The sequence below is a fragment of the Cyprinodon variegatus genome, unplaced genomic scaffold, assembly GCF_000732505.1.
Source record: "Cyprinodon variegatus isolate N-32 unplaced genomic scaffold, C_variegatus-1.0 Scaffold445, whole genome shotgun sequence".
Lineage (NCBI taxonomy): Eukaryota > Metazoa > Chordata > Actinopteri > Cyprinodontiformes > Cyprinodontidae > Cyprinodon > Cyprinodon variegatus.
Genome location: NW_015150898.1, coordinates 575,397 through 597,660, shown reverse-complemented (window position 1 = coordinate 597,660; position 22,264 = coordinate 575,397). Strand labels below are relative to the sequence as shown.

General features: G+C 38.3%; 2 protein-coding genes across 3 annotated transcripts; both read left to right on the top strand.

The window, feature by feature from the left end:
• The first annotated feature begins 1,093 nt into the window (after window positions 1-1,093).
• On the top strand, window positions 1,094-12,480 carry LOC107093768 (phosphatidylinositol 4-kinase type 2-beta-like). 2 transcript variants are annotated; one of them, XM_015389032.1, is made up of 11 exons: window positions 1,094-1,639; window positions 5,472-5,623; window positions 5,918-5,998; window positions 6,087-6,206; window positions 7,583-7,714; window positions 8,652-8,805; window positions 9,002-9,066; window positions 9,429-9,525; window positions 9,797-9,930; window positions 10,023-10,082; window positions 11,170-12,480. In XM_015389032.1, the coding sequence occupies exons 1-11, from the start codon at window positions 1,291-1,293 to the stop codon at window positions 11,341-11,343; spliced, it is 1,518 nt and encodes a 505-aa protein (XP_015244518.1). In that variant the 5' UTR covers window positions 1,094-1,290; the 3' UTR covers window positions 11,344-12,480. The 2 variants fall into 2 exon arrangements, with proteins under 2 accessions (XP_015244518.1, XP_015244517.1); XM_015389031.1 differs by having other exon boundaries at window positions 5,472-5,656.
• A 703-nt stretch (window positions 12,481-13,183) lies between these two features.
• LOC107093755 (serine protease HTRA3-like) lies at window positions 13,184-21,509 on the top strand. The gene is made up of 10 exons (XM_015389004.1): window positions 13,184-13,800; window positions 15,296-15,401; window positions 15,610-15,832; window positions 16,208-16,402; window positions 16,782-16,814; window positions 19,908-20,022; window positions 20,125-20,175; window positions 20,257-20,305; window positions 20,381-20,476; window positions 20,964-21,509. The coding sequence occupies exons 1-10, from the start codon at window positions 13,362-13,364 to the stop codon at window positions 21,130-21,132; spliced, it is 1,476 nt and encodes a 491-aa protein (XP_015244490.1). The 5' UTR covers window positions 13,184-13,361; the 3' UTR covers window positions 21,133-21,509.
• The last annotated feature ends 755 nt before the right edge of the window (window positions 21,510-22,264 follow it).

Sequence of the window (22,264 nt, the reverse complement as noted above, 5' to 3'; positions counted from 1 at the left end):
ATATATATATATATATATATATATATATATATATATATATATATATATATATATGAGAACCAGTATGCTGGGTTTTGAATAAACAGGACAAAAACAAGCATTATGTTACAAAATTCCAAATTAGGGGTCAGCAAACTTTGCAATAGGAACTATATTTTCCTATTTTTTAATTTTGTAAAGCTACCTGCAAAGCAGTTAAGTTTAATGTCACCAAACTTTTATTTAAAGGGATTGAATCATATTTTTGAAGTAACAACATATTTTATGAAAAGAATATCCATTTGTCATTCTTTGTGTAAATGCTATGCATGTATTGCCTGCAAAAAACATTCAGAAAAGTTTAGGTTACTACAGCAGTTAAATTTGCCTTACATTTTAAACATTACTATTTTCATTCAGAGAGACACCTGCAACTCTAGAGCGATGATGTTTGTTAGAGATCCAGTTGAATTTGTGAGTTAGCGTCGTCCCCTGCTGGCCGACAGTGTAACTCACATTTTTTTCTGTTGAATTGACGATAATTGATGGTCAGTGAAGGCATCAATGAAGTTGTTTGAAATTTTAATCCATTTTCTTGACATTCGCCGACATTTGATTTATTTGTTTATTTTTCGTCTGGCTATACATCCAATCAAAGATGTAAAGATGTATTACACGATTAAAACCAATTTGTACTAATTTCCTTTATATGTAGGGGTTTTTAATGCCAACAACGTAGGTAGCAGGTATGAAATACTGTAGGTAGGGTATTTATGATATATGAAATAAAATTTAGCTTAGTAAGGGAATTGTAGGCCCTATCTTGAACAGAAACGCTTGTAACTGACGAAAAAGTAAGTTAGTCTTTATTAATGCCAAAAATATTGAATTCATAGAAACAAATTGAAAACTAGTGGAAGCTAGTTGACTGGTTTTAAAAAAAAGTGCCTAAAAAAACAAACAAACAAAACGAGTAAATCTGTTAACAATTGCAAACAGAGTCCTTGCTTCTTTAAATTCCTCGAAATCCGACATTCTAAAGAGCACCTGAAGGCAACCACGACCAACCGAATGGATCGTACTGCGCATGCGCAGATAGGTAACTAGGAAGGAAAGAAAAAGGCTTGATGACGACTGGTAATGTTGGCGTAGGGGTGAGCGAAAGTAGCTGCTTTCAAATGATGATAATTTGCTTTACGTTCTTCTTTAAACATGTTATTCTTTCAAAAATGAAATATTGATAATTTGAAGAGGAGAAACCGTAAACGTTCGTTTTGTTAACTATAAAAATCTATAAATAAAAGGAGCAAAATGATGTCAGAGTGCGACCCTACGGAGACAGAAAGCGGCTTGCCCGTGCTGGACACCGGGGAGGCAGCAGCAGTCTCCGAATTGGATTCAAACTTTCACTCCATAGGACCCTCATTCGACAACAGGCGGATAGCACTGGGGCATTCGGCCAACCCTGGAGTCGCTGTCCGGATATCGGACTCTCGAGAGAGCGTCTTAACCGAACTAGAGACGGACGGCTCCGGCGAAGAGGCGCTGCTGTTACCCTGCCTAGCAGGAAGCTCGGTTTCTCCTAAGGGGGCCCGAGACAAGCGGAGCAGGCGGAACAGACACAGCTCGTCGTCGGATAAAGACACCCTGGCTTCCCCAGGTAATTGTTTTGATGAATTCACTTAAACAGGGCTCCTTCTTTTTAACGGGAAGTAGCAGAGTTCTCTTCACTTCCTGCCAGATGATCTCTACGCAGAGTAAAGTGCTTCTTCTGAAGGGAGCCATAAATGAAACGTGTTCAAATCCATGTAAATGTTATGCAATCACTCTGGGGAATATTGATCACTCCCTCCACAGGATTAAAAGGCTCCTTTAGGAATAAAAAAACAAAATAAGACATGCAGTGGTGTCATTGTTGTTGTCTATATTTTAACAGCCATAATTTATTTATTTTTAAATCTATGAACTTCATGCTGACATCTGGCCTCAGTACTCTGTATTCCTTTGGCAGTAGATAATAGCTATCTAGGACTTTGCCCCTGTGTATCTTTTCCCTAATGCATCCAGATAACGGTGTGATTTACTTTTAAATGATGTCACCTGAAACACTGCTTTCCTTCACTTATGTAATTGATTAGCTGCTTCTTGTTTATATTACCATAACACAGTCAGAAGGTTGTGCATGTGTGCATAGCAGATAGCCTAACTTATTAACCATGTGTCAGCTACTTACACTTGCCAATAAATCAATAATTATATAAATTGTGGCAAACACCTGATTAATGTGTCTATAGTTGTGTCTTTATACCACTTTGATATAGAAGTACATTACATTATGAGAGAGGAAAGGCTCACCCCCAGATGGGACATTTGAGCAATCTCTGTAGACCAAAACAAGATGTGTAACAAGTGATGCCTCTACTACAGTTACACCTTGGCCTTGACTCCCCCTTTCCCCTCTGCTTTTCACCCGCTGCCTCGTATGTGTAGATTTACAGAGGATAAACATGTTACATCAGCATCACCTTTGTGAGGAACATGTCTGGGGAAGAAGTAGGATACTCTTTACTTTATAACGCTGAGCTAGAGAACTTCATTTTGGCAAAAGATCATCTTCCGGTGAACGTTTTGATCCGCTGGATGCTCTCTCCGCCATTTTGGTCCTATGCAACGATGCTCTGATGGTGATACCTCTTATTGATCTTTTTTATTTCTCTGCTTGTCTCCTCTGATAGTTAAAATCTATTGTTGGACCCTTTTTTAATCAGGTTCAGAAATCTAGGCCGCAGGTACAGAGATTCAGTCTCAAATGGAAGGTTGCTGTGAACAAATTTCTGTGGCCTTTTAGAACAGATGTGGTGTGAAATTAAAACTCTGCTAAATTGTGTGAAATGTTTAAGTCCATCTTCACCAAAATACCATAAAAGTGATTAAGTATTTCTTTGTTTTAGTTCCAGTGCTGTAAGGATTTAATTCCACTAGAATCTTGTTGAAATGGTTTTATTTAGCTTTGTTTTTTTGTTACTCCTTAACTTATTTTACACATCACTCTGACTCTCCAGCTTTTCATAAATATGCTGCAAACAAAAGAGCTTTCCGTTCCCTAAAAGCTAAACCGGGCGCCTGAGACTGTTATCAAATATGCATCAGGGCACTTTCCAGGCCGACTCACAGTCTGTGGTGTTTTGTGCTAAAAAAAGTAAGAATAGAGGGAAAAGGAAGGATCTATACTGTTTTCATGTCCACTCAGGCTTTTTTTCCCTTTGAAGCCAGTAGGAGAGAGAAAGGAGACGCTGTTAGCAGTGTTAGAAGCTTTGGTCGTTCTTTAAAAAAGGAAGCTAAATATAGTTATTCTTAAAATAAATATATTTTCTTTTAACTTGTATGGTTTGAAATAGGAACTCACTGACTTTGAGATATGGGCCGATATTGATACCCACTGCTTTATTTATTTATTTATTTTTTCTAGCCAATACATTTACTTATTTTTTTTTTTATTTTGTAAACATTTCACTATCCATTGGATGCCATGAATAAACACAACTACCGCACTAATATTGTTTCTGTGCTCTAATTAAACACCCAACAAACCTGCTGTATCACTGTCACAGGTCACCAGAAAATAACACGTGGAAGATTGTAATGAACTTTGGTTGTGAGTGTCAGCCCAGCGATCTTCCTCTACTGACTTGTATATGAGTCAGTCTGTCACTTTAGAATCTTGGAGTTATTTGGCTAGATAAAAAAAAAACACACTGTTATATGCAGATATGTGTTATAGGTGTAACTTTATTTATTACAAAATGTTTGTATTGCATTTCTCTAAACAGTTGTTAAGTCATAGATTGTGCAAAAAGCAAGCATAGATAGAATATTACCTTTTACCACATCTTTAATAATAAAAACACATCTTTTCTCTAACTTTTCCTTATGATTTTTTTGTTTTTTATTTCACCCATGTTCTTCCTAAGTGAAGCTTAAGCTTCAAAGTTACCATTTTTCTCTCCATTTCTCTTCAGAGGACGGTCCATTAACCGCTTTTCCACTTCTACATCTCTTTGTTTTCTCCCTGCATGCCACTGTAACACATTGGGACCGATGCAAAGCATACACACCCTCCATGTCAGCTGAGTGTTCTGCTACTTGCAAGCGGAAGACGTAGGAATGTGTCATGTCATGTGAAAGGTGCTTTCGTCGGAGTAATAATTAGCAGGGCATATAAACAAGTGGCTTCACAGCCTATTATTGGGAATGAGTTGCTAGGTGATAATATAATTCATATGGTTTGATTGCTACTGTGGGGGTGACGTGTCTGTGATCGATTCACCTGAAACTGAGAGGCTACTTACTTTCTTGTACTTGTGCAGCATAATGTGTTGTAAGTTAACAGGAAATTGTGAGCTTAAAAGTCAGATAAGACTGTGGCCACCCGTGACGAAACTAATCCCAGGAGCGTTTCAGTCAAATTCAAATTGAACAATGATTTATCCACCAAGGACAAAAAGGACAGTAGTTTGGAAAGCTAACAAACATGAATCCTAATTAGAAATTTAAAAGAACTTAATAGAAAACTTAAGTCTGACTTTGATTTTGGACAATGATGATTGAACTATGCTGACAAATCTCTAAATGAAAGCACAACAATAGAGACGGCTTAGACATACTTTCTACTCTTGGTCCTGCCTGCTGTGTTGCTTCCTTACCCACAGGTGTGCATCGTCACTCACTAATACTACTTGCTACTGCTTTATATTGGCTAATGCACCTTTTGTGAAAGTCTCACTTTTCTCAAAAGAGTCCTTCCCAGTTTTACTCCTGGGTTAGAAACTGCACTACAGTAAAGCTCAAACTCTGACCCTCTGCAGTTAGCTTCCCTGCTGTTTCCCAACACATCATGTCCTAAAAAGCAAATGGATAGTTTTGCAACAGAAGTATGGTTTGGAAGAAAGTTAAGATACTCAGCTGGTATCCGGAGATACATTTCTATATATCAGTTGAAGGTTATAGATGCTTTGACAGTGTTACTGTTAATCTGTTTGATAATCTAATCTACAGCAAATTCTATACAGTTAGTTTTATGCACCTGCAGCCCATTCTAACTCCCATCTTCCCACTTGAGCTGCTTGCTGTAGTTAAAAATGAACTTTTAATGTATCTTCTTTATTTAGCTTTGGGTTGCAAAAAGTCAGATCTGTTTGGTTTGATTTTAGGACTCTTGAGTGTTTTCTGGCCTTTACAACATTATATTTGACTTTTGTATATATGTACAGTCAAGAAACATTAGACCCCCCTTGCTTCCTTCAATTTAGTATTTCAATGGTATATTACCTGGAGAATAAAATAAAGAAAACAAAAAACTGATTGACATAGAATTTTTTTCCATGACTGTGTGAAAAGGTCCATGCAGAAACCTTTGATTAAATAAAGTAAGATGGCACATGTTGTTTGCTTGCTGCACATTTGGTGACTCTTTGATATTATTCTCCTACCAGGTACCAACAGTGGGGACTTCAACCATTTTCCAGAAGATCCAGAGTTTGCAGATTTCATCTTAAGGGCAGAGCAAGCCATAGAGAGCGGTGTTTTTCCTGAAAGGATTTCACAAGGATCCAGCGGGAGCTACTTTGTTAAAGACCCAAAAGGGGTAAAGTTACACCCAGAACCCAACAACACAAGGGTATTTGCTTCACAAAACTCTTTATATAACAGATTGTAAGGATGCACAATTGTTCTATAAGGCATTTAAAGAGAAAGCAAAGTTATCTATGAACAGTAACAGATGTTGGCTATCACTTCTTGCTTTCTTTTTTTTGTTTCTTTTCAAATTACATGAAACAGAATTACAGAATTCAAGTCATTTCTTTAATTGCTCTGCGGGTAACATTAGCAGACCTTGTTAAGCATCATCTTTTCATAATGTTCACTTTTATGTCTTCAGAAAATCATTGGTGTTTTTAAACCAAAGTCAGAGGAACCTTATGGTCACCTGAACCCAAAATGGACCAAATATTTTCACAAGGTACACTGTTCAACATGGTTTCAGACTCCAGTCATATTTGAGACTTTTATGACCGCTGCAAACCTCTCTCTGTTTCCTTTGCTGTTAGCTCTGCTGTCCGTGCTGTTTTGGCCGAGGCTGCCTGCTGCCCAATCAGGGTTACCTCTCAGAGGCTGCGGCCTCCCTGGTTGACACGAAGCTCGGTCTTGGAGTGGTGCCGAAAACAAAGGTACATTTCTCATTACAAACAATGTCCTCTAAAAACAACCTACTAGCCTGTCATCAGAAATAATATTTTTTAGATTTCATTCGTAAGAAATGAAACCGTATGTTTGGGTTAATCAATCAAAGTGATTTTTTTCATTTGCTTTCATTAATTCAGATATTTATGGTTTGTTAAACATTAATAATCCATTATATCACAGAACAGAACAATTAAGAAACACCTTCTTCTCCTGAAAAATAACAGCCCTCCTGGTCCAGAACCTGTAATCTTTGGTCAGGTGGTCTCTTATAACGTTCCCGTTCATCAGAACAGTGATGGGAACTATTAGCAGTTTTCCTGCTGCAGATTGAAAACAGCTTAAAGCGTGAAAACAGAGAAAAGCACCATGTTTTTATTTTTTCTGGTGGACAGCTACATGGATCTTGATTAACCAGAGTGACATAACGGTCCAAATAACCACAGACAGCAGAAACTTCACTCTGGACCTTAGACTGAATTAAAAACATTTCTAAGACTCAGAATTTTGAATTTTCACCAACTTTAAACCCTAATTGGGTTTAAAATTTAAAGTTTTTTTATTTACAAAGATTTGATTAAAATGTTAGGAACATGTTTGTTTAAAGATAAAACAATGTAAAGGAAATAAAGTTTTTTTTAATAGTTTTTATTTTCATTTCTCGGGAATATCATCTTTCCATTTTTAAAGCCTTTTAATAAAGATAGACCAACCATTTGTTCAATTTGTTGATAAATATTTATTTTTGTGTAAATTGATCCTTGTCAGATTTATCATTGTGTCATTTTTAATCATGTAGAGGGAGGAAGAGAAAATAGGATCAGCCTAAAAAAGAAAGTATGGCCCAAAAAAAATCCTCATTGCATATTAGACTGATAGTAGACTGATATCAAACTGATGAATTATAAAATAAACCTTCATCAGTCAATCTCTACTTCCCATTAATTAATAGAATAAAGATAATTGTTGTTGAGCTCCATGTGTTTCAGCTTTGAAGCCTCTTCACCATCGCCCTAATCACTTTCAGGCCTCAGATTAGGCCAGGCATTGATATTACTTCTAGTAAAAAGAAGCATTTTGGTCGCTCTGAATGAAAATCTTAAATGAATAATTACACATATATACACATATAGTTATCACATAAAATTTTTTCATAGGATTGCTGAAATAAACTATTTGATGACGAAAAGTTATTAAAACGCACCTGTACAATTCAAAGACTTTTTAACCTGAATGTTGCCGATTGGATTAATTTGTCCGTGGTTCTTTTTGTCAGTGTTTTACCTTTTTGAATCTGTCTCAAAACGATCTGATTTGTGTTTTATCTTTAATGAGACAAGCTAAATTCCTTCCTGTCTGTCAGGTGGTGTATTTAGCCAGCGAGACCTTCCACTACAGCGCGATAGACAGAGCCAAGTCCAGAGGGAAGAAGTATGCCTTAGAAAAAGTGCCCAAGGTGGGACGACGGTTTCACAGAGTGGGCCTTCCTCCTAAGGTAACAGACTATCACCTCCATCCAGACTTTACTTTCCTGATCTTAATCATGTTAGTTGTCTTTATATAATTGTTTAAAATACTCTGTTAAAAAAAGGCCTCTTAATTATTATTTTTTTTTTTTAATGAGTATGTCATCTTCAAATGGATTACGTTAATACTAGTGAAGTTAATCTTTCCTGTGTTCAGGGTTTTTTTTAGCACCAGTTATTTGTATTAAAGCACTCTAGGCTCCCACTTTGCCACCAAAAAAGTGAATTAACTTTATCACAAACTATTTGTTGGGCCAGTTAAAAGAAGCATTTTTTAAGGAATTGAATCAGATGTATAGATACCCAAAATAAGTTAAAACTAATTAGCATTATTACATCTCTTTATGTGCATAGAGAAAATTGAAAATATCAAGAGACTCAACATTATTAAGTTAAATTAGCATGAACAACATGAGCCCATTGTGTCTTACTTTGTAGTTATTATTATATATATATATTTTTTTTTTATATCAGCCTTTATGAAAAAAAGTAAATAAACACACCGGTTATGGTTTCCTTGTTGGAATTTTGGCGCTAATCGAATCAGTTATCAGCAGGGTAGGATCATCAAATATTGTTAAAGCTGCTTACATTTGAGAACTAACCATTTTAATTACAGTTTCATATTTTTCAGTGATCAACTCAGACATTCTTGCACCTGAGGGCTTCCCCTAAGTTTTGAAGTTATTGTGAAAATGTTTGCAGTAAATAAACAGTTTGTTTCCATTCTTTGCAACAGTTCGGATGTTTTAAAAGTTCACCCGTTGCATCACTACCTCCCAACTTATAACATCGGTGAACTTCCTGCTTTTAAAAGCTGATGTGTACTCAAACATGTTGTTTGTTTTGCTACACATTAAAAAAAAAGTCACATGCTTCCTTTTTGTTTTTTTTCTTCTTTTCCAGGTGGGCTCCTTTCAGCTGTTTGTTGAAGGTTACCGCGAAGCCGACTACTGGCTGCGGCGCTTTGAGGCGGAACCTCTGCCGGAGAACATCAGGAAACAGCTGCAGTCCCAGTTTGAGAGACTGGTTGTGTTGGATTATGTCATCAGAAACACAGGTGAGAGAGTTTGGCTTGAGGCATTAAAGAATGTGTTGTTATATCTACTACAAATGCTCTAAAAAGTTTACCAACCCTGCAAGTTGCTTGAATTTCCTTGGCCCCTTACACCTTCTCTCCTGTAAATGGTTGTCTCTATGTTCCTTAAGCACTTATGCAATGCAAACGTGTGTTATTCTGTTTTCTTCCTGTTCAGATCGTGGAAATGACAACTGGTTGATCAAGTATGAGCAGCCAGGAGAGGTAGATGAAAGCGAGAAGGTAGGCTCTATTGTCCGCTGCACTGACACTGCAAGCATGCTGGGTATGAGGGATTGCCTTCAAGTCAATGAGTCGATGCAGTTAGCTGGTTTTCCTAAAATAGAAAACTTTGAACCAATCTGACTGTATGATCTGGTTAAATTTGTCCCTGTAAAGTGCCTTGAGATAATGTGACGTGAATGGCGCTATATAAATAAGCTGAATTTAATGTTAGCAATGCTTTACCATGGAAGGCTGTTAAAGCCAGATTAAAGCTAATATGGGTCATTATCAGTCATGATGATTAATGTGTATAATTTGTCTAATTAGCATTTATAATACTTAAAAAATGATCATTGAAGATGCTGTTGATTGCATTTCAGGATGCCGAGTGGTTGGGGAATGATTCCTGCATCAAGATAGCAGCCATCGACAATGGCCTGGCCTTCCCCTTTAAACACCCAGATGAGTGGAGAGCATGTATGTTTGAAACTTATGTAACGCTTTATGTTGATGATAACTTTGTTAAAGAAATTTAAGGAAAAATAGGGAAACCTGACAGATGAGCTGCTTGACATTTTGTTGACTATCCACTTACCCCTAACTTGCTACTTGTAATCAGAAATTTACTTTTACTCAAGACAAAGGGGGACTTTTGTTCAGATTTTGTTCATAATGTTAATTCACTATATAAAAAACCAGCTGGGTTGTGCAGAATTGAATAAACCTGGCGGTTGTGCTCTACTTTTAGACCCCTTCCACTGGGCATGGCTTCCCCAGGCCAAGGTGCCCTTCTCCCAGGAGACCAGAGACCTGGTGCTGTCCCGCCTCTCTGACATGAACTTCGTCCAGGACCTCTGTGAGGACCTCTATGAGATGTTCAAGGTAGAAATCAAACATGTTTCAGCACAAAGCTGATGTGTGTATTCATTCCACAGCATACATGCTAATGTTAGTGATCTTTTTTCTGGTTTCAGGCAGATAAAGGTTTTGATAAAACCATGTTTGAGAGACAGATGTCTGTCATGAGAGGACAGGTGAGTTTAATCCTCGATCAAGGATGAATATTTATACCTCCGCTGGTTTACCTGCTACTGTTTTTCTTTTTTTTTTGCCTGTTTGCTTTTATAATGAATTCCCAGGAGTCTATATGTCAGAGCTCTGAGCAATCATAATCTGTTCTTAGTAAATGTAGTAAGAGTTGCAGGAAACATATAATTATTTCTGCACCTTTTAAAATTTAAACCAGTGGAACAAACACAACAATCTGATATGTATTTGATGCAGAATTGAGGGAAAGATATTATGTTTTGCATTTTAACAGTGTTTACTACATGTCAGAAAACACAATGGTTAGCAAATCCCTCTGCTTTTAAACCCTGGCATCAACTTATCAGACAAATAAGACAACAACTATCTTGGTTTTCTAACCTCTATTCTATTTTTTTTTTTTGTGAAATCTTATGACAAAAGGTCCATGCTAGTTCACATGGCCACCTCTCAGGTTTGCATGTTTACACTGATATGGAGTTTCTCTGTAAAATGTTGCAACTGCTCCGATCGCAATTCCAGGAAATCCAACATGTTGGCTTGTTTTGGCCCAATATCATACAGTGTGTGTTACATAAATATACGTACCTCCAGGATGCACAACCAAAACTGTTCCATCCTTATTTTTGTCTTTTTTTTTTTTTTTTTTCCTTTTGGCTGGATAAAATATTAATTGTGCTACAAAGTTGCAGACAATAATGATGCATTTCTTTACACATGTTCTAAAATAATCAGTCTTTTAGGAGGAAGGCAACAAACACTAAACAACATTAATATTAGACCCAGATGTTTTTAAGCTCTAAAGGCAGCCAACTCTTACAACTTCATTTGTTAAAGAATTGCATTGAAAAGGGAGAAAGTGCATATGTTAACTTCTCATTTTATAATTAGTTTGAATAGTTTTTTTTTTTTACTAAACCAAGTATTCCAGCAGTTTAGTTTGTTAAAAGGAACGTGGATGCATGCAAAGGGGATGGGCTGTGAAGCAGCAGATATTTATCTTTTTCTTTTGTTTTGTGCTCACAGTTAGCTGTTTGTTGTTGATGCTTCAATCTAGTTTTATTCTCCTTCCAGGTGTTGAACCTGACTCAGGCACTTAAAGATGGCAAGAGCCCCATCCAGCTGGTGCAGATGCCTCGTGTGGTGGTGGAGCGCAGCCGCTCAGGCGGCCAAGGACGGGTTGTTACGCTCGGCAACGCATTCACACAAACCTTCCACTGCAAAAGACCGTTTTTTTCCTCTTGGTAGAACGAAAAGCCTAAGAAGGAAAACTAGAAAGACTTCTGGAAAGTTTGTTGCTCTGTTCCAACATCAGTCCTTAAAGAGGGAGGAGGGCAGACTATCAGAGGATAAGAAGCAGAGCCAGCAAGCAGAAAGTACATCAAATAAATGTTTGAAGGGAAGCAGAGTTTATGCTGTTTACTTTTAATTTTGTGAAAGGAGTTTAGCAAAAAGTGTAACATGGAGAGATTAGCATACCTTGATTTCCTGTCAGAAAAACCCTAAGGTCATTTGGGTTTTTTAATAATCAGATTTTTCACAATGGAGGCTTTGTTCATTGTTTGGAAAGCTACATTTTTCCTTTTTTTTTTTTTCCCTTTCTTTCCAGAAATTCTCTCAAAGTATCTACTGAAGTTTAAAACCAGGTCTTAGGGGAGTAATTGCCAAAAAAGTCCACTTGTATTAGCAGTTTAAAAGTTTGGGTTAATCTAAGGAACTGGTTTGCAGCTCTCCATAAAGGGATTTCTACTGCAGTTTGGGACTTGTCCTTACCTGGATTAAAACTCCAAAGTACTTCCTTTGCCTTGGATGAATACTTTGTGTAAAACACACGTACACCTTCACAGCTAGAAGTATTCTAGCTCATACACTCAAATGGGTCAAAGCCCACTGTAACCTTTATTTATTTTCTAAAACCACAATCTTGACAGTGTCTTTAAACCTACGTACTGCCAAATGTTTTTGTTTTGAAGAATTATAAGGAAGCCTCAAGCTTAGACTTATGATTAAACTTGAATTTAGAGGAGTGGCCTGAGGTTGGGGCAGGGGGGGGGGGACATGGCTTGAATGTATTCTGTTTACGGTTTACACACAGATCCTATCTCCGAAACATTTCAGTACAAGAGATTGCTCTCAGAACAATGAATGTATTTGTGGTTTGGCATGTGTTTAACTGCTGGCAGCTTTCTCTTGAACCGCCTGCATTGAGGGATAACAATTCCTCTTTGTAAAATATTCTTTTACAAAAAGAAGACATTTAAGACAATGTTTCTCTTCATGCTCGATGCTGTTGTGTTTTCTTATGTATGAATCTTGACATTTTTATTCCAATTTAATGATTGTATGATAGTTGAATATTTAACAAACAATAAATAAATAATAAAACTTGGGTCATTTCAGTCTATTGATTTTAATCTATCTGAGCACCTTTAGAAAAGAAAGGAACAAGAACAAATATTATGATAAAACATTGTTTTCTTAGTCTTTAAGTGGGGGGAAAAGAATTGAAAAGGCACATTTAAGTGAGAAATCCCCATGCAAAAAATGATGTCTTCTAATAAAATCATATGCTCAGTGCTATTCCTGAAGGCTTCGAATAAAACGTCCTGACAGTGCATTATGCAGGTGAAGGGTCTTGACAGTGCAGGTCCAGCCAGACCCCTCAGAAATAAATTAATGATAAATAATTTAAGATAAGCATTGGAACAGAAACTGCAACCAAATTTGCAGTTTTCCGTTACCTATGATTTAAAAATTCCAAAGGGTTCTTAATGTGTAAAATGATGAACTTTTGCCCTGAACTTTTACTTCTCTAATGTTAGCCCCCCCCCAAAAAAAACAAAAAAAAACAAAACATACTTTCCTTAAACAAACAAAAAGTAAAACAAATACACTGACCCAACCATGTCCGCTGTGTAGGGGGCTTTCTGGACATGTGAAACTGCTGGTGTGTTTTGTGTCCACTAGATGGTGCTAGAAACCACTCCTAATATCTGTTTCTGGGAAGAAAAACTCCGAAAAAACCACAGCAGTGAAAATATAGGCTATGCTGGCACGGATGACTGACCATGAGCTTTTGGAGCTTCATATAGACCTAGACATGACTTCAGTCAAACTTCAGCTTCTTGGGAGACCTTGGCGAGCAAAGGGAACTAGATGCTGACTTGTAATATTTATGTATTTTTTTCATTTTCTTTTGGTTTAACAAAACTAACATGACAATATAAACTGAGATCCTTCCGTCCGATCTCTTGTTTTCCGTTATAATGCATTTTTTCTCACTGGCAGCCGTGTTTATCTCCATTACGCACGGCCTCCCCAAAGTTGCGCGCTCGGATAAATGCGCCTCCAGGTGCGACGTGAGCTCCTGTCCCAGCCCCAGTTGTCCCGGTGGTTACGTCCCGGACAGGTGCGGCTGCTGCCTGGTGTGCTCACCGAGAGAGGGGGACCCCTGCGGCCGCAAGAACGACTTACCGTGCGGGGACGGCTTGGAGTGCACGGCGCGCTCGGTCGCTGCTGCAGAAAAGCGGCGTGGCGCCTCCAGGGGGGTCTGCCGGTGCAAGCAGGACCATGAGGTCTGCGGCAGCGATGGGAAAACCTACAGCAGCGTTTGTAAGCTGAAAGCGGCCAATAGAAGAGCCGCGCTGAAAGGGAGAACCGCGGTGAGCCAGGCGCACAAAGGACCCTGCTCAGCTCTGGGTGCAGGTAGGACCTGCTGGGACATCTGATATTAAATAAAAAAAAAAAATAATAATTTGTCTTTTACAAACAGTGCAACTGTGTTATTGATTCATATTAACTGTAATGCAAATATAAAAGTATTTGACAGAAAAATTGTAGAGTGAAAAGTGACAGATGCAAAGAAGGTATTTCACTCTTAAAAGATGTCTCTTTTTCTGAAGCTATTTGAAGTGTACAACCAATATTGTAGAATGTTTATTATTATTATTATTATTGTTTACATTAGTCATATGGTGAGGCCAAAAACAGTTTGAAATCACTGCTGTGCAAAAAATATTTGACTTTCCCGGTTTTGTGCCCAATCTGCTGTGTGCAGTGAGGAGGGAGATGCAGGGAGTAAGTAACCAAGGACTCATTCTGCTGTAATATGTGCAGAATATGGTTAAATCATGCAGGGTTATGTCTCAAATAACCCAGAATATGTAAAGCATGGGCTATAAAGGACGATAATATTGTAAAGCATGGCAGAAAAGTTCCAAACAGGAATAACATCCTGATAAATTTAAAGGTTTCTGGAAGAATTTCACAGGTTGACTGAGTACAAAGGGCTTGGTGTAACATGAGGTTGGAGAGCAGCTGCATATCTGTCTTAATTTGTTTATTTATTTATTTATTTATTTTTCCTGGTAGATTTTCAGTGTCAGTCTGTGAATACTTAAAACTATTAAGTGCTTTTAATCATTTTCAGAGATTTCAAAAGATGGAAATTAGAAACGTGACTCTAATGAAGAGCAACCCTTACCACCACATGTTGATCACTCTCACAGATGTGTTTTTTTTCTTATCTCAAAATACTGATTTTATAATAGAACAGCAAAAGTCCTTCATCACCAAATTAGATTCAACGTCCAATTGGCGAAGTTTCTATAATTAAAACTTCTCCTACTTCATCACTCAGGGTCACAGTGGTCCCTATCTCCAGCAGTTTATTTGCAAAAGTTGAGGTCACCAGTTTGCCGCAGGGCAACGCAGAGACACACAACCATGCACACACACTCACACCTAAGGACAATTGCAAGCTGCATATTAACCTAACAGTCATGTTAGGCCACAGGGAACAATGTCTTTGTATACTTTCTACTAGTAACTATCTGAAAAGTGTGGCATGCATTTGTATTCATTCCTCCTGAGTCAGTAGATAGTGTTTGGTACCAGCTGAAAGCTTTTTGGGTATTTCTCCACCCGCGTTGCATATCTAGATAGTGAAAATTATGTCACAAAATCTTTGCAAAACAGTTAAAATATGATCAGCATGGTTGAGGAGCGTCTGTGAACATAGTTTCTCAAGTTTTAAGACTTTGACAGGGATAATGAAGGACATGGGTATATTTTAATCTAATATGTGCCAACCCCAGCCCAGCACAGCAATAGATCGGTCCCCAAGAGCCAAAAGCAGTGATGTGGAAGTTGGGGTTTGCGCTGCAGCCTTTTCTGTGTATAATGCAGCTTGTTTTCTCAGGTCGTTCTCTAACCCGTTCCAGCAGCCCTCGGTACAAGTTCAACTTCATCGCAGATGTCGTGGAGAAAATAGTCCCTGCGGTCGTCCACATCGAACTGTTTGTAAGGTGGGAAATCTTAGAGTAGATTTAAAGCAAATCTCGATGTTTAACCAAATGTTCCATACAGATAAATTTGAGCTTTCCAGGGTACTGCTTTCTTCTGCTTTCTTCCTGATGTTGAAATGTTGTTAGCTTCACTATCTGCAGCACCATTCAAATATAAAATCAGAAGATAAAATGAGAAAACCTTTTTCCTTCTGTTTCCCCTGTGCAGTCATCCCCTGTTTGGCCGCCATGTGCGTCTGTCCAGTGGGTCTGGTTTCATCGTGACTCACTCGGGTATGATCGTGACCAACGCTCACGTGGTTACCACTACTGGCTCAGTGACCGGGAGGCCGCAGCTGCGAGTCCAACTCCACGATGGAGATGCTTATGAGGCTGCAGTCAGAAATGTAGACAGGAAAGCGGACATAGCTACAATCAAGATCAATCCACAGGTAAGCGGGATGGCGTGGATGGCTTCTGGTCTATTCATTTACCTCTGCGATTGTTTATCGAGCTAGCATGAAAATTCTAACCCAGCTACATAACAGACATGCCTGCGAGGCTTTCAGAAAGTTAGCGGAAATGCTTTGGTAAACACTGAGTCATGCTCCAGCACTAATGTGTGTATTCTCACACCCACATCCCAAATACTTTGGCTGTTTTGCTTGCATGAAAGTGTTTCCCTTTCTCTCCTCATCTCTAGAAGGATTCTTTCTTTTTTTTTTTTTTTTTTTCCCTGACTTCCTGACCACAATGTTTTTCTGGCACTTGCATTTTTCACTCTTTTAGTTTTTTTTTTCTCTATCTCGCTCTCCTTTGGAAAACAGAAGAAGCTCCAGGTGCTCTCTTTGGGCAGTTCAGCTAACCTGAGACCAGGGGAGTTTGTCGTGGCCATCGGCAGCCCCTTCGCCCTGCAGAACACGGTGACTACAGGCATCGTCAGCACTGCTCAGAGAGATGGTAAAGAGCTGGGCATCAAGGACTCGGACATGGACTACATCCAGACTGATGCCATTATCAATGTGAGCACACAAACACACACCTCAGCGAATGCATTGTTCAATAATCCAAACGTTTAGAGTTAACTTTGGTGATAAGCTCTAAGTCTTTGGGATTGTAAGGCCTCCTTGTCATCGTCCTAATCTATAGCTCCCTTTTCAAATTCTCAACCAAGGTTCAAGTCCAATTTAAGGCTGGGCAACTTCAGAACATTATAACCTTAAATCAAAGGAAACATGTTAGACAAATTAAAAAATCGCTTTATACCAGAATCTACCAGATGTATGAATGACTTTGGGCTTCACTTTATAATCATTTTACATTCATATTGATTATGACCAAGAATTTAATGTTTCTATGTTTTTTTTTGTTCTTTTCTACGTCCATCATGCTTGAAACAAGTATGGCAACTCTGGAGGTCCTCTTGTTAACCTGGTAAGTTATATCTTTATGCACCCTATTTGAGGTAGTTCTCACAATTAAATCATTCAAAGTAATGAAAAAATCGAATTAAAGTGACAAGCCTTTTTTGCTAAAATAATTTAGGTAAAGTCTTTTAATTAATTTGAGTGTTAAACATATTTATATAAGCAACTAGATCTAAATTCTGTCATTTTTATGCAGATAATATTCTAGATATTGTGTATGTAATTCTGATGCTATTTTAAATACACAAAAATATATTTTTTTATCATCTTTAGAATGTTAAATGTTACTGTGATATTACTTGTGCTGCTTCTTTATCTATTGTTACTCGTACTACCATGCTTCCTTTTCCTCATGTATAACTGTTTAAGAGCTCAACACTGGAAATCTGTTCAACTAAACCTGTTGAAGAGCACACTCATCTCATAAATACCTAGTATCTTTTTGATCAATTGATCCTTCTGTTTTTAGTATATATTTTTTCCGTGGGAGTAAATGTATGTACAGTGGGGGAAATAAGTATTTGACCCCTTGCTGATTTTTGCAGGTTTGCCCACTTACAAAGAATGCAAAAATCTACAATTTTAATCATATGTGCATTCTAACAGTAAGAGACAGAATCCCAAAGAAAATTCCAGAAATTCACATCATATGAATTTATAAAAATTGATAACCATCTGATGAGGAAAAAGAAGTACATGACCCCCTACCAAACAGCAAGTATTCTGGCTCCTACAAGCCAGTTAGTCTTTCTTTAAGACACAGCCCCAATCCCAACCAATAATCTACATCAAATACACCTGCCTCACCTCATTACCTGTATAAAAGACTCCTGTCAACACCCAAACAACCAGCAGCCAACATCACCACCATGGGCAAGACCAAAGAGCTTTCTATGGACATCAGGGACAAGATTGTTGATCTGCACAAGACTGGGATGGGCTACAAGAGAATCGGAAAGCAACTTGGAGAGAAAAGATCAACTGTCGGTACAGTTATCAGGAAATGGAAGAAGCACCACACCACTGCCAACCTCCCTCGGTCTGGGCCTGCACACAAGATCTCGCCTTGTGGGGTGTTCCTGATCATGCAAACGGTGAGGAATCATCCCAAAACCACAAGGGGGGAACTGATGAATCAACTGAAGGCAGCTCGGACCACAGTTACAAAAGGAACGGTTGGTGACAAACTACGCCGTCATGGATTGAAATCCTGCAGTGCACGCAAGGTCCCCCTGCTCAAGAAGAAACATGTACAGGCCTGCATGAAGTTCACCATTTACCACCTGGACGACTCAGAAGAGGCCTGGAAGAAGGTGATGTGGTCAGATGAGACCAAAATAGAACTTTTTGGCCTCAACTCAACTCGTCGTGTTTGGAGGCAAAGAACACAGAGTACAACCCAAAAAACACCATCCCCACCGTCAAGCATGGTGGTGGCAACAACATGCTTTGGGGGTGCTTTTCAGCCAAGGGGACGGGACAACTCCATCGTATTGAGGGGAGGATGGACGGGGCCATGTATCGTGGAATTCTAGACCAACATCTCCTTCCTTCAGGGAGAGAGCTGAAGATAGGTCGAGGATGGGTGTTTCAGCACAACAATGACCCTAAGCACACTGCCAAAGCAACAAAAGAGTGGCTGAAGAAGAAGCACATCAAGGTTCTGGAGTGGCCTAGCCAGTCTCCAGACCTAAATCCAATTGGAAAACTTTGGAGGGAGCTTAAAATTCGAGTTGCCAGGCAACAACCTCGGAACCTGTACGACTTGGAGGCTGTCTGCAGGGAGTAGTGGGCCAACATCCCTGCCGAAATGTGCACAAACCTTGTCACCAACTATAAAAACCGTTTGACATCTGTGCTAGCCAATAATGGCTTTTCTACAAAATATCAACATACTGTTTGGTAGGGGGTCAAATACTTGTTTTTCCTCATCAGATGGTTATCAATTTTTATAAATTCATATGATGTGAATTTCTGGAATTTTCTTTGGGATTCTGTCTCTCACTGTTGGAATGTACATGTGATTAAAATTGTAGATCGTTGCATTCTTTGTAAGTGGGCAAACCTGCAAAAATATTAACATAATTTTCCTCATAAACTATTGTCAGCAAATGACTAGGAGAGTCAATCAAATTTCTTTTATGTTTTTTTAAGCACCTATGTATTTACATCTGTCCATTTCTGTGCAACCATGTTGAATGTCATGTACTTTCTTACATACAGTATCTTGCATTTATTTTGTCAGAGCATATAAATGGTTAATGGCGTGTACTTATAGGTCAGGAGACTTGACGAAACTGCTTTATATTCATTCATTCAGTCATTCACCCATTCACTCACACACTGATGGTGGCAAGCTAGATTGTAGCCACAGCTGCCCTGGGGCTCACTGACAGAAGCGAGGTTCCCGTACACTGGCTCCAGCGGGCCCTCTGACCGTCATCAGTAGACAATGCAGAGGAAGTGTCTTGCCCAAGGACACAATTAAAATAAAATCCAGGGCTGGGGCATGAACCCTCAAACAGGGCATGGCAAACTCCTGCATTCAACCCATCATCGCCCTCCAATCCATATAAGAGTTAATCAAGAGCTCTCCAGGCTTTCTGAAGATCCTTTAACCTTCAGAAAAGTTTTAGTTTTCTCTCCAGTGCTTGTATTTGACTGTGACCGTATACTTGGACACGTTTGCCTAAGATATTAAAGGTAACAGTAGGCAGTTAAATGACAAAGGGAGTATCAGTTTTTTCATTGTTTTTAAAGATACTTAAAGATCCAAAATGAAACTGTTTTTGTAAAGCTGTGGTTTATGCTTAAACACAAAACTGCCTCCTTTTCCTGAGTTTTAAACATGTTTTTTTTTTTTTGCGTGAGTAAATCATGGTTCAAAGTAAACTGGATTAACAAATTACATCTTCTTAAAAGATGCTCAGACGATGGACAGAGAGAGGAAGAAAAATAAAATTTAGCCCAACGAAAAACACTGAGAGGCAAAAATATTTATCTGGACCATATTATACTTTGACAAGAAAATCTTTAATCTTAAAGAAACAGGGAATAATTCATGACACATGTCCAGTACTACAGGTGTATTTTCTTACAGGATGGCGAGGTCATAGGCATTAACACCCTAAAAGTGACAGCAGGGATCTCCTTCGCCATCCCCTCAGATAGGATCAGCCGCTTCCTCACAGAGTCACAGATCAAACACAGCAAAGGTAAGGCTATTAGGTTGAGCAGGGGTCATTTCTTGAAATAACTGAAGTTATTCACTATTTTTTGACCAATGTGTTAATCACTTGTTCTTGCCTATGTGACAGAAAAGACCCAGCAGCTTAGGAGGCGCAAGGAGGAACCTCAGTCTGATACAGGTGAAAAAGGCTCATGCTGCTTTACTGATAAACATATTATGATCATATATAATAAATGCAATAATTGTTGGTTGCTTTTAGAAGTGAAGAAATACTTTTTAGGCATCAGGATGGTGACAATCAGCAAAGTGTGAGTTCAAAACAAAAACACCACAGGCTGGGTAAGATGATTGTTTAGTGATGATGGATTGTATCTGTGCTCCAGTTTAATGAGAGAGCTGAAACTTCAAGATCCGGACTTCCCTGAAGTCAGCAGTGGTGTTTTAGTGCAACAGGTCGTACCTAACAGTCCAGCTGAGAGGTATGCTGCACTATGTTTTTATTACTTGCTTTAAAAGATCTACACCTTTATTGTTAAATTAGCCCAAGATACTTTGGGAGAAATAAGTGTAAAATAGTTAGCTTTACTGTGTATGGGAACATGGTCATATTTCTTGAGCCTTTTTCCACCTTTTGTTACATTAGAACTACAAACTAATGTAATCTATTAGGATTATATATACATCACGTTATAGAGGAGCAAAATTATACATGCTTAATATGGTATGAATCATACATTGAAACAAAAATATTGAGTAATAGTTTGAGGGAAAAACTTTAAATTATCTGGATAATCAATGGACGATTTCATAATATCATATTTAAAATGCAAATAGATTTGTTGTTGTAATGTGACAAAGTGACCAAATATTTATAGGTTAATAATACATTAAAAAGGCAATGCGAACTGGAAACTATAATTGTAGAAATAAGTATAATCACAATTATGTCCTTTTGTTTTTTATCAGTGGAGGCATCAAGCCGGGTGATGTTATAGTGAAGCTAGATGGACAGCCGGTTCACACCACTGAAGACATCCACAAAGCTCTGCAGAGCGATCTGCCACTACTGCTGGAGATTCGTAGAGGAAACAATGACTTATTGTTTAACGTTCAGCCTCAACTCTTGGTACATTGAAAAATAGGATGGGATGTTTGTTATCAGTAGGAGCTTTCTAGTGAAATGAAGTAACTTGAGGTAAAATATGTGAAAAGTCTTTAGGAAATACTGCAAGCAAACAACTGCTGCCAATTCCAAAAAAGAATATGCTGTTATATTTTTACTTGCAAAAAGTTTGCTTTTGTTTTTTTTGCACAATGCTTTGCAAAAGTATTCAAACACTTTGACTTGTTTATATTTTGTCATGTTCCAGCAACAGTTATTGATACCGATATCTTTTGCAACATCTACCAGATTTTCTACCAGGATTGCCCTTTGTTTAACATGTCCCTCCTAAATGAAAGTCTTTCCGCAGGATAAAGCTGCCACCGCCGTGCCGCAGTGTAGTAATGTTGTGGTCAACTGTGTACGTTTTCTGCTGTATATATATATTTTCTTTTTTTTTTCTGTTAACCAAGAAGGTAGGTTTTAGTCTCACCAGACAGGATTTGGGACAAAACTGCAAGCACAACTTTTTTATGGCTTTTCTTTTCCCATAAAACCCAGATTTTTGGCTTTCAAGGCCGATAATAAACTTGGTAAATAATTCTGCATTCTTCAGTGACAATGGGTCTCTTTACTGCTTCTTTGATTCACACTCTTGCCTTCTCACCATTTATTGAACTGGTGAGAAGCTGAAGCTTAAATAAAATGATGGATATTGTTTTATAACCCCATCTATGTAGCTTAATGACTTAAATGACACACCGCTGGACTTCGTTTGTCAGTCATTTTGACAAATATTGTACGATCACTACTCAGGGTGCTTCTGTGTATAATGTGCTACACCGTACACTGAAGATGCTTTAGATTAAGATTGTGAAACAGTAACAAGTGTCTGGCTAAAGGGGTGTATTTATCTGTCTGGTCTGCTGGACACCAGCTGCAAACTTCTTTCCACTGTTTATGTCTTTTCAGGCCTCATCCTTCCTCTTTGGCTTGGAACAACACCCTGTTAATTTAAACAACCCTTAGCCAAAATGTTTGTAAAAATAGACCTCAGTGACATACAAGGAAAAGCTCTGACAGGGACATTCTGTATTCTCTCCTGTTTTAGTGTAAATGATCTGGTGGAGCATGTTAAATCTTTAGACCCACAGAAGCTGAAAGT